Below are 12,163 nucleotides of genomic sequence, written 5' to 3'. Positions count from 1 at the left end.
ACTGGAGCAAAGTTGGCCTGGGGGCTGAGGATGGCTCCATGGCCTCCGCCTCAATTAGAATGGCTCTAATTGCAGTGGAGCAACACCCCAGATGGACAGAGCATCACCCCCTGGTGGGCATGCCGGGTGGATCCTGGTCAGGTGCATGCGGGAGTCTGTCTCTCTGCCTCCCCGCTGCTTCTCACTTTGGAAACACACACACACACACACACACACACACACACACACACACACACAAGAATAGAAAGCAGGAGCAGTGCCTTACCACCTTTTCGTACTTTCAAGGGCCAGCACTTACCCGGACACAGCTAAGGGTTGATGAGAAACAGTCTGGTCCTAGGTGTAATTACTAGAGGGTTCTGTAATCACATGTGCCAGATTTCCCCAGGGTACAAGAAACTTGGGAAAACTGCTAAAGTAGTAATTGAGTCATGCGTAATTGCAGCCTGGAAGAAGCACTGCTCGCCTAAAGGTCCCAGAGAAAAACTGGGAGAAAGGCTGAATGAACATCATGATGAGCAGACCTGTCACAAACATGGACGCACCGTCCGAAGACTTATCTATGTCCGTTTGGAAGGATTTGACGGTATCAGAGGCATCCTAATTGGTATCTGGGAAAGGACTTTGATTTTCAAGTAAGCAACTTCTCAAATTCTACTCTTGCCTATCTCTTATCAGGACGGAGTTTCTTATTTTTAGGCAAAACATACAGCTAACCCAGTGTTCTCAAACTTTCTGAAGTTGGGGTGCATTTAAAATCCTACAAATAATTGTAGGCACACTATATACAAATTTCTGAGAAATATGTTATAATAATTAGGTCAAATATTAAAGAAAAAATATGAAGTCCAAGTGTGCTTTTATGGCAATTAAATGAAATAAATATGACAAAATTAAATTTATTTTGACATTAAAAACATTTTTATGTTACATTTTTTGAGTTATGTGTTTTAGAATTAGAAAAAAAGAGGGGTTAAAAATAAAAAAATGACAAAAAAGTTATCTTTTCATATATATAGATACATTCTTAGTAAGATTTAGTAAATTTGGCAGGTCCCGGCTTGAATGTGTTAAGTTTTTTCATTCTTGTGTTTATGAGAAACATGAGCCCGATGTGTCCTAGCGATTTCTTCAATGTTTGGACATGTATTTGAAAGGCAAACTCTCATTTCCTCATCAATACATTGAAGAATTCCTCTCTTTTTACTCTAAATTGTGATGAGTGCAGAAAACCCCCACCATACATATCATCTTAACTTTACACCAAACAAAGTATAGAAGAAACTTGCCTCCAGTCTTTCTGGGGAACATGGGGGTTAGTGACTGTAAACAACCCAGCACCACAGCTTAACAGCCTTTTGCAACCTAATCAGGCAAGTGAGGTGGGGTTTGGGCAGATTGTCAGTTTATAGCCAATTCTCTACACCTCTGTCCCCCAAATATCTAAACTCCAAAAACCTTGTTTGTTTTTTGGTCCCCAACAGGCACATATTTCTCTGGAATACCATAGGGCGCACCTGGAAATCTAGGGTGCACCAGTACACCCTGGCACACACTTTGAGAACCACTGAGCTAACACCTTCCCTCCAAAACAAATAAAACCTGAATGTCAAATGTCCCTCACTACCTACTGAAAAGTCCAGATAGAAAAAGGGGAAAGATTTCTGAAGAGGATCTCTAGATGCTTTGTTCTTATAGTAGGTTCCTGATTTTTACCTTTCATTTCTAGCCTGAACAGCTCGTTTGTATTTTTTGCGAAGCTTCACCATCTCCTCTTCAATCACAGTGATCATATGGGCAAGTCTGTCAATGTTACTTAACTGTGCTTCCTTCTTCTCTTTCATTTCCTGAAGTTTTGCTACAATTTTGCACACATCATTTTGCATGCTTTCTCTGATGGTAACATTGTTGGCATGTTTCAGCATAGAATTTTGTAGCTTTCTTTAAAAATAGTGGGAAATGGATACAATTATCATTTTTTTTAGTTTCTTTAAAAACAATGAAGACTTCAAAACACAAACAGTATCAAAGTAGCTCTTGCTTTAGTATGTCCCTTAAAATAATGATAGTAGTATGCCTGACCAGGCAGTGGAGCAGTGGATAGAGCATCAGACTGGGATGTAGAGGACCCAGGTTTGAAACCCCAAGGTTGCCTGCTTGAGCATGGGCTCATCTGGCTTGAGCATGGGTTCACCAGCTTGTGTGCAGGGTTGTTGGCTTGAGTTTGAGATCATAGACATGAGCCCATGGTTGTTGGCTTGAGCCCATGGTCGCTGGCTTGAGCCCAAAGGTCATTGGCTTGAAGCCCAAGTTCACTGGCTTGAGCCCAAGGTCACTCGCTCTGCTGTAGCCCCCTGTCAATGCACATATGAGAAAGGAATCCTTGAACAACTAAGGAGCTGCAACAAAGAGCCACAAAGAAAAATTGATGCTTCTCATCTCTCCCTTCCTGTCTGTCTGTCCCTCTCTGTGTCTCTGACACACACACACACACACACACACACACAATGATAGTAGTAGTAATGATGATATTCATGATATGATACTCTTCAGGAATTTTTGTAATTTCCCGAGGTCTCAAATTGCCCCTCCATCCAGATTAGGACATCTTTCTTTTGTACCTCAAGACTCTCCTGGTCCTCTTTATCAAAACCGGAGACTATAGTAATTCATTTACTGCAAGACAGTGCTCTCTTAAGGGCAGACAGATATGGTTATATCTGATAATGTGCATTGGACCTAAGGTGGTGCCTGACTCAACAAAGCATCACAATAAATGCTGAATGAATTCTTGGCTTCTATAAATGATATTTTACTTTCATGTAAGATTAGAACCTGGTTAGTAAATTAGAGTTTCCTTTTCATACATGTCCCTTCCTTTCTACCCCCACTGCTCCAGTACCCACACAGGGCCCGTTTTGTAATATCTTTATAAAAGGAAATGGGAGGTTCTATAGACTCATTGATCAGGGACTAAATATAAATGAGAGTCAAACAGTTCTTGGCACATGGCAATAAATTAAATAAATTAAAAAAAAAAACTATTTGCCAGATACTTCTGAGTATTTTTACATGGTTTACCTTGTTACAAAGTCCTATAAAACAAGGGCAATTTTTATGGGTAAGGAAAATGAGGCCAGAGAAAAAGGGTATTTTGCCCAAGGTCATACAGCTACTAATAGCAGGGCCAGAGTTTGAATCTAGAAAGCCCCTTCTTTTAACCACTACATGCCCCTCACCAATGCATTAGAGGCTTCAAATCTACAACCAGTGAATGCTGGCTAGTAAGCATTTGATTGCCTTCTAACTTTAATTGCAAATCATTAAATTAGTGCTTTTTTCTAATTGGATAAATGAAAATAAACATAGCAAGCATAGTTATACATTATAGTTTCTCATTCATTTAAAAACAGATGCCTTCCAAACAGTAGAAGCGTAAGGAACCACATGCAGGTGCTTAGAGTAGCTGTGGAGCCAGCTAGAGGGAGGGCTTCTGTAGCTTTGTCACAGCCACGCTTTCTGCCTTTCCATCCCCAGAGTACGTGTTTCAGAGGCCAGTAAATCAGAGAAGACTTTGAAAGGACAATAGTTATTATAACACTTACCTCTCTTGAGTAACTGCACTATTTCTTAAAATTTCCAGTTCATTTAATGACATTTTATGCCTTTCTTTTATTTCATTTACTTGCTGATGAGCTTTGTGAAGTAAATTAACCAATTTGTTTCTTTCATTTCGAACAGTGTCATACAGTTTAGCAAACTCTCTGAGTCTGTGAAAATACACGTGTTGTTGAGACTTGTGAAATTAGGATCTGTTTTCTTCCCTCCCAACCCCAACTAGATAAATCATAATTCTTTTACCTCCGATGAATTTCACGCTGTTTCTTCTTGTATACCTTGATTTCCAGATTCTTTGCTTTGATCTCCTTCACAATGTTTGCAAATCTTTGCTGAAATATAACAATTATGTGTGAAATAATAATAATAAAAAAGCCCACAACCACCAATACATGAATATTCCCAGCCTCACTGTATCTCATTAAGAAAGATCTTTAGTACAGATCCAGGGAGATCTGAAAATTGCCTATCCAGCTGAACCGAACCATGCTAGCTAGGACAGAGGGCTAATTAAGGGAATGAAAGAAAGAGAGAGGAGGAAAAGGGAAGAGCCTGTATGGCAGGGTTTGAGAAGTGCGGGGAACTTTAGAGGGAGCCTAGGGGTGGGCTGGGTGAGTGAAAGTCTGTGCAATATGTATGAGGGAAGAGGGTTTGTAGTAAGTTGTTGATACATGTTATTTACGACTCCTCTGTGGTGTTTTGTGAGACACAAGCCACGATTTTAAAGCACTTTTCCATTTTTTTGTACATTGAGTGTGTTTCTCACACAATAAAGCACCATACTGAGATCAGCCAGAAGATGTTACAGATTACCCATGAATATTTTAAGATAGCACTTATATTTCTAAAATCCTAAACTATACCAAACCTAAATATAGTAGCTATGTTCTTTGAATGTGAAGATACTGCGGCCTTCATCGAGGGTAAGAAGCATTCAAAGATGAAGCGTCTGCTGATGGAAAGCAGAGGAAGGCCTCTGTCTGCCTCCTGTCGAGGCTCAGGGAGCAAAGCCTATTGGCATGCGCAATTAAACAGAAATTCAGCATCAGTGCCAAGACTGACATGGCAATTTTATGTTGTTCTCAGTGAGGAGTCATGAAGAAACAATATTATTTAAGTAACTCTATGTGTGAAGAATAAAATAGCTATAAATTTAGTATTATCATTTCCAGCTGGGGATGATAGCAACACTGCTTTTCCCTTTACCTTCTGTCTTTTTTTTAGGGATGTAGATAACATGTGAAATAAAATAATAAGATTGACTGTTGTCTTACAAAAACTACAGTCTATTACAGCTAATGTTTAACAGACTTATTCCCAATGTTAATAACACTTAAGGAAAACAATCTTTCCTTTCTTGACTTCCCTATGTCAAAAGAAAGAATTGTATGCTTTTAAAAAGAATGAGCTCATTTAATAATGAGGTTTGTTTTGATACATAGATGACATGTATCAGTTTTTGAGATTAATTTAAAAATTGTCTAATTCATAAAGCATCCCTGCTCCTTGTAACAGTATCCCTCTGTTCCCTCCTTTCCTGCTTTGCTCCTGCCCCCCAGCTGCCCGCCCTCAGCCACCTGTTCTCTCAAGCTGCCTCTTCCTCCCTCCCTCCCGCCACTGCCTTGCCTTTCTTTATTCTTCGACACCCAGCTACCTTGTGAATTCCAGTAGGTCAACCCTACTCGACATCTTTTAGTTTCTCAAGTACTCTGAGGTGGAATAAATTAACAGAGAATGGGAAATTTGAAGAGTTTGCTGTGACTTGTGTGGTGTAGATCTTCTCTCAGTCTTCTCTGCGAAATCTGTGTTTAACCTCATTGCTCACTAATGCTTTGATGTCAGTCCTTCCTGGGGTACAATAAGAAAGGCTACTCTGTGTAAATACTTGCTCAGAATTAGAACAAAGGTTGCACTTAGAAACGGCCAACATCTGGGCCACATGGTAAATTCAGGTTTCTAGTTTAGTAGTATGTCATGTCATATTCATTTTAACTGGGAACCTCTTAAGGACATAATTCTTAAGTGAAATAAGTGGCTCTAATAGAGTTTCAGCTAGCATGGGAGAGGGTTGTTTTTGCTATTGGTTTTATTGTTTTGGTTTGGGGATGCTGCACTGGATCAGCTCTGGTACTTTGTTGGGAGCCCAGTAAAGTCACCGGGTGAGGCGGTAACTAAGGGTGTCCTAGCCTTAAGTTTAAGTGATGATGGCTTGATGAACCTGGGAGGGAGAGTGGCCCAGTGCTGCTACTGCTCTTGTTCCTAGGCAAATCACAACCAGGTGTGAGATGTTTGTGGCTTGTGCAGCTTTTGGTCATGTCTACCACCATATTCTTACTGGTGGTCATCTGTTCAAATGCTCTAATCATTGTGATCTAGGTCCTTCTTGCTCTAGGTTGTTGACTACTGCTAATGAAATCAGGCATGATTAGTCTTGCTTTGGGAAATTGTATCATCACTGGAATTTATTATTATTATTATTATTATTATTAAGCAAGAGGTGGGGTGGGGGGAGCAGAGTGACAGACTCTCGCATGTGTCCCGACCAGGATCTACCCGGCAAGCCCCCTACAGGAGCAATGTTCTGCCCATCTGGGGCCACTGCTCTGTTGCTCAGCAACCGAGCTATTTTAGTGCCTGAGGCGAGGCCATGGAGCCATCCTCAACACCCAGGAACATCTTGCTTGAACTATTTAGACCTCGGACCATGGCTGCAAGAGAGACAAAGAGAGAGAGAGAGAGAGAGAGAAAGAGAAAGAGAGAGAGAGAAGGGAGAGTGAAGTGAGAGGGGTGGAGAAGTAGATGGATGCTTCTCCTGTGTGCCCTGACTGGGAATTGAACCTGGAGCATCTACACTGGGCCAACGCTCTAACACTGAGCCAACTGGCCAGGGCCTCATCACTGGAATTTAAAGAAAACTTAACAATTACAGCTTTCTAATGAACATTGGTGTTAAAATGAGGCTACTTTAAACTCTTGCAGTAATTTATGGACAGTTACAAAAATGCAGTTACCTGAGCTTTCAGGAAATCCTTACATTTTTGCTCCTTCTCATCAATTCTTATATGAGTCATTCGGACAAGGCTGCATACCAGCTCTCGAATGTTTTCTTGGTCCTTTAAAAGCCTGTTTTCTTCTGCAAATTGCTGCTCTACTAATTTGGACTCAGCTTCTGATAGGATTTTCTTTTGAAAAACACAACATATTATGGTTTATTTCTTAGAAAAAAAACACACTAGGGTCATTATCTTAGACTATTTTTCTACTTCCTATGCAAAATTTCTTTTATTAAAACATAAAACAAAGTAACTTTACTGCCTTAGCTCCAAGTATTTTTTTATCTTATAAAAGTATACAAATATGATGTGTTTAACATGACAGAACTTTTTCTTATTCAGATTATATTTTCAAGTACTCTTAAGAAAAAGACATTACAAATATGTTTTAAAACACTTTGACAGTGGCTTGAATACATAAAGTTTAAAAATTTTAAATTAGACATTGGTGAAATAAAATATATATTGTTTATTTATTTATTTATTTATTTAGAGAGAGGCAGAGAGACAGAGAGAGGGACAGGTAGGGACAGACAGGCAGGCAGGAAGGTAGAGAGATGAGAAGCATCAATTCTTCATTGCAGCATCTTAGTTGTTCATTGATTGCTTTCCCGTACATGCCTCGACTGCAGTGGGGCGGGGGCTACAGCAAAGTGAGTGACCCCTTGCTCAAGCCAGCAACTTTGGGCTCAAGTCAGCGACCCTGCGCTTAAGCTGGTGACCCCTCACCCCTGATCAAGCTGGATGAGCCTGCGCTAAAGCCAGCAACCTCGGGGTTTCAAACCTGGGTCCTCTGCGTCCCAGTTCAGCATTCTACCCACTGCGCCACTGCCTGGTCAAGCTTATTTATTTTAAAAAGTATAATCAATAGCCCTTTTATTTAAAAAATCTCATGAATTTGTATAATTTTTGCTGGTTCAAGCATTTGTTTCCCCCAAAATGTAATGCACAATGGAGTAAATGCTGAGCTGAGGAAACAGACCCATGTGAAGTAGGGTCATACCCTCTGTTGCCTCTGCTGTTGACGAGGTTTCATGGAGCACTGACTGTAAAAACCCAACATCCTCATATTAATTATTCTTAGATGGAAACTTAAATGAGAGGTGTTATTAACCTGTTGGGTCAAATTTCTTTTAGCCATTTCAACTTCCTTCTGGAGCTCCCTCCTCCTCTCAGATAATGCAGAATCATCTTTAGGGACAGCATCAATCTGGAAGTCAAAATTTAAAACAGGCATTTACATACGAGAGAAATCTTCAAAGTCATGTAGTGAACACCATCATGGACCTTTTGAAAATGGTGGGCAAATTATGATTCTTATTCTTTATAAAGTCACGGAAAACTACAATATAAATATCTGCCAAAAGTCTGTCATTCACTAGCTGCAAATATGCCATTTTTTATTTATTTGGAAATGAATAAACTTACTAATAATCACTGCTAACATTTATAAAGCATTATAAAGTTATAAGTGTTTATGTATATGATCTCATCGAATCCTCACAATAACTCCATGAAGTAGCAAACATTATTATTTCCAATTGTACAGATGAGGAAAAGGAGGAAAAAGACACTCAGGCAACCTGCCTCGATGGGGTAGGCACAAACCCAAGTGGTTGACTTAGTCCCATGATCATAACATTGTATATTCAAATGATATTATTATGCTTATAAAGTGTTAATTCATTAATTAAATCCTAGAAATTACAGAAAAAAAAGGACCTATTTATTTTATTTATTTATTTTTGTCTTAGACAGGAAGGGAGAGAGATGAGAAGTATCAACTTGTAGTTGTGGCATTTTAATTATTCACTGATTGCTTTTCATATGTGCCTTGACAGGTGGTGGTGGGGGCTCCAGCCAAGTCAGTGACCCTTTGCTCAAGTCAGCGACACTGGGCTCAAGCGAGCAACCTTGGGCTTCAAGCCAATAAACTTTGGGCTCAAGCCAGCAACCTTGGGATCATACTAATGATCCCGTGCTCAAGCTGGTGACCCTGCACTCAAGCTAGTGAGCAACTTAAGTTGGATGAGCCCATGCTTAAGCTGGTTACCATGGGTTTAGAACCTGGGTTTTCAGCATCCCAAGTTGAAGCTCTATCCACTGCGCCACCACGGGTAGGCATTTATTAATAATAGTGAGAATAGTTGGCTACTCCTATGCAGTAGTTTGATGAGTATCAGGAAAATTCTTACAAACACACACACAAAAAAGCCTCTTTCACCATTTTTGTTGATACCAAAAATTCCACTATTACATTTTTTGTGTGTGTGTGTGTAACAGAGACAGAAAGAAGGACAGATAAGAACAGACAAACAGGAAGGGAGAGAGATGAGAAGCATCAATTCTTCATTGTGGCTCCTTAGTTGTTCATTGATTGCTTTCTCAGATGTGTCTTGACCAGGGGGCTTCAGCAAAACAAGTGACCCCTTGCTCAAATCAGTGACGTTGGATTGAAGCTTGTGACCCCATGCTCAAGCCGGATGACCACACGTTCAAAGCTGGTGACTTCAGGGTTTCGAACCTGGGTCCTCTACGTCCAAGTTCGACGCTCTATCCACTGTGCCACCACCTGGTCAAGCCACCATTACATTTCTACTGTATTGATTTGTGTTTCTGTTCTTAGTTAAAGTCCTTTGGGGAGAAGGCACCGATTCATTCCACCAGTCTTTGTTGCCTTATCAGGAATGAGCTTGTCAGATTCTTTATGATGGAGAAGAGAGGAAAGAGGAGGTGGACACATGGCAGCTGCTGGGGAAATGCCAGCCAAGGACACAGGAAGAGTTATGTGGGAGGCTGACAGCGTTCTTGACATAGGGCTGGCTTAGAGCTGGACCTTTATAATAAAAGTTCATGACTCCAATCTGATGTAGTTTATCTTTATTGATTTATTTTGAGAGAGAGAGAGGAGGAAGGAGAGAGGTACAGACAGGGGCAGACAGGAAGGGAGAAAGATGAAAAATATCAATTTCTTGTTGTAGCTCTTTTGTAGTTCATTGATTGCTTTCTCATACATGCTTTGACTGGGATGGGGAAGGGGCTCCAGCTGAGCCAGTGACCCCTTGCTCAAGCCAGCGACCTTGGGCTCAAGCCAGAGACCTTGGGCTCAAGCCAGTGACCTTGGGCTCAAGCCAGAGACCTTGGGCTTCAAGCCAGTGACTTTTGGGCTCAAACCAGTGACCATGGGGTCATGTTTATGATCTCCTGCTCAAGCCAGAGATCCTGTGCCTATGCTCAAGCCGGATTAGCCTGTGCTCAAGCTGGTGACCTTGGGTTTCAAACCTGGGTCCCTCAGTGTCCCAGGTCAATGTTCTATCCACTGCACTATCGCCTCATCAGGCTGATGTAATTTATCTTCTACTGTAAAAAAGCACACACTTCTAGGCACCAAGGTAGAATACTGGCTAAAATTTGTCCCAAGAAGGGAAGATTGTACTATTTAGTGATTTGAAGGTCACCTAACAGGGATCCTTCCGAAGTTCATGCTATTCTTTTAAACTAGCTGAAGGGTGTTTTTAGGGGCCTAGCATCCATAAAACAGTGCATTGTCAGTAGCACCTTCTCTACCCTCAGATGCCCAAGGATGTCCTGCTTTCCAGGGCCTCTTCCATCATAGAGAGCTAGCTGTTGAGAAGCATCCATTGGACTCAGGAAGATAAGGTAGATTCTCATGAAATCCACAGAACAATATACCAAATTTGTGGTTTTGACCAGCAGATAACTGCTATCCCAGGTCCGGAAAGGGAAAACCCCACGTAGACTCGAATGATCAGGAAGGGAGTAATAGAAGATTTAAGACATCAGTGAGGGAGAATCTGACTTCTCCTTCTGGAGAGTGGCGTTACTGTATTCCCCAGGTATAAGATGCACCCTTTTCCCAAAACTTTGGGATCTAAAAACTGGGTATGTCTTATACAGTGGTTGTGGCATTCCAAGTGCCACAGATGGAACTGAAGATGAGGCAATATATGAAGACAGTGATTTATCATCAGTCAGATGAGGACAAGCTCATGGTGGGAGTTTTGACAGTGATGAACAGTTGTATGAATTTTATGGTGAATAAACGTGCATTCAATAACTTTAATATTTTCAAATTTCGGGCCCCCAAAATAAGATGTGTCTTATACACTGAAGCGTCTTATATATACATGGGGAAATATGGTAATTCAGAGGAAGTCGGCAGGAGTCCTGGCTACCGGGTCTGAGTTTGCCTGCAGGAGCCAGAAGCCAGCACTCACAGGCCCTGCCTTCAGGTGGGTCTGAGTTTGCCTGCAGGAGCCAGAAGCCAGCACTCACAGGCCCTGCCTTCAGGTGGGTCTGAGTTTGCCTGCAGGAGCCAGAAGCCAGCACTCACAGGCCCTGCCTTCAGGTGGGTCTGAGTTTGCCTGCAGGAGCCAGAAGCCAGCACTCACAGGCCCTGCCTTCAGGTGTAGGCAGATCCATACGTGAACACCAACTGGAAGATATAATGAGCCTTCCCGGCTTTCACAGACAATATGAGAGAGCACATGCAACAGCTACTCTATCAGCTGAAGGCCCTTGACAAATTTCCCTGATTTCAGACTTCAAACAGTTAGTTATTTACATGTTTGAATTACAAATAATAATGCAACACAATGTATTCCTTTTTGAACCAGGCTAGCCACTTCTCTGATGCTTTTTTCTATTCTCCATAAACTAGTGGTTCTCAAACTTTTTGAAGTCAGGGCGCATTTAAAATCCTACAAATAATTGTAGGTGCACTATATACAAATTTCTGAGAAATGTTATAATAATTAAGTCAAATATTAAAGAAAAAATATAAAGTCCAAGCATGCTTTTATGGTAATTGAATGAAATAAATATGACAAAATTAAATTTATTTTGACATTAAAAAACATTTTTATGTTACATTTTTTGAGTTATGCGTTTTAGAATTTGTAAAAAAGAGGGTTTAAAAATAAAAAAAATGACAAAATTTATCTTTTTATATATATAGATACATTCTTAGTAAGATTTAGTAAATTTGGCAGGTCCCAGCACAAATGTGTTAAGTTTTTTCATTCTTGTGTTTATAAGAAACATGAGCCTGATGTGTCCTAGCAATTTCTTCAATGTTTGGGCATATATTTGAAAGGCAAACTCTCATTTCCTCGTCAATACATTGAAGAATTCCTCTCTTTTTACTCTAAATTGTGTTGAGTGCAGAAAACCCCCACCATACATATCATCTTAACTTTACACCAAACAAAGGATAGAAGAAACTTGCCTCCAGTGTTTCTGGGGAACATGGGGGGTAATGTAAACAATCCAGCACCACAGCTTAACAAGCTTTTGCAACCTAATCAGGCAAGTGAGGTGGGGGGTTGGGCAGACTGTCAGCTTACAGCCAATTCTCCACGCTGCTGTCTCCCAAAAATCTAAACTCCAAAAACCCTGTTGGTCTTTTGGTCTCCAGCAGGCACATATTTCTCTGGAATACGATGGGGTGCACCTGAAAACCAGTGCACCCT

General features: G+C 40.8%; 1 protein-coding gene across 5 annotated transcripts in view; it reads right to left on the bottom strand.

Moving 5' to 3' along the window:
• Positions 1 to 12,163, bottom strand: part of CCDC146 (coiled-coil domain containing 146) — a 194,783-nt gene that overhangs the window by 20,015 nt on the left and 162,605 nt on the right. For 4 of the 5 annotated variants that reach the window (XR_010747551.1, XM_066354445.1, XM_066354447.1 and 1 more), the window contains 5 exons: positions 7,786 to 7,881; positions 6,630 to 6,800; positions 3,862 to 3,950; positions 3,606 to 3,770; positions 1,717 to 1,941 (listed from right to left, as the gene is read on the bottom strand). Coding sequence is in view for 4 of the 5 variants with exons in the window: in XM_066354445.1 (XP_066210542.1) it covers positions 1,717 to 1,941; positions 3,606 to 3,770; positions 3,862 to 3,950; positions 6,630 to 6,800; positions 7,786 to 7,881 (746 nt within the window). In the remaining variant the exon portion in view is untranslated. The remainder of the gene's footprint in view (positions 1 to 1,716; positions 1,942 to 3,605; positions 3,771 to 3,861; positions 3,951 to 6,629; positions 6,801 to 7,785; positions 7,882 to 12,163) is intronic. The other variant, XM_066354449.1, reaches the window with a different exon arrangement.

The sequence above is a fragment of the Saccopteryx leptura genome, chromosome 12, assembly GCF_036850995.1.
Source record: "Saccopteryx leptura isolate mSacLep1 chromosome 12, mSacLep1_pri_phased_curated, whole genome shotgun sequence".
Taxonomy (NCBI): domain Eukaryota; kingdom Metazoa; phylum Chordata; class Mammalia; order Chiroptera; family Emballonuridae; genus Saccopteryx; species Saccopteryx leptura.
The sequence above is the reverse complement of the archived record's forward strand: the minus strand, read 5'-3'. Positions and strand labels throughout refer to the sequence as shown.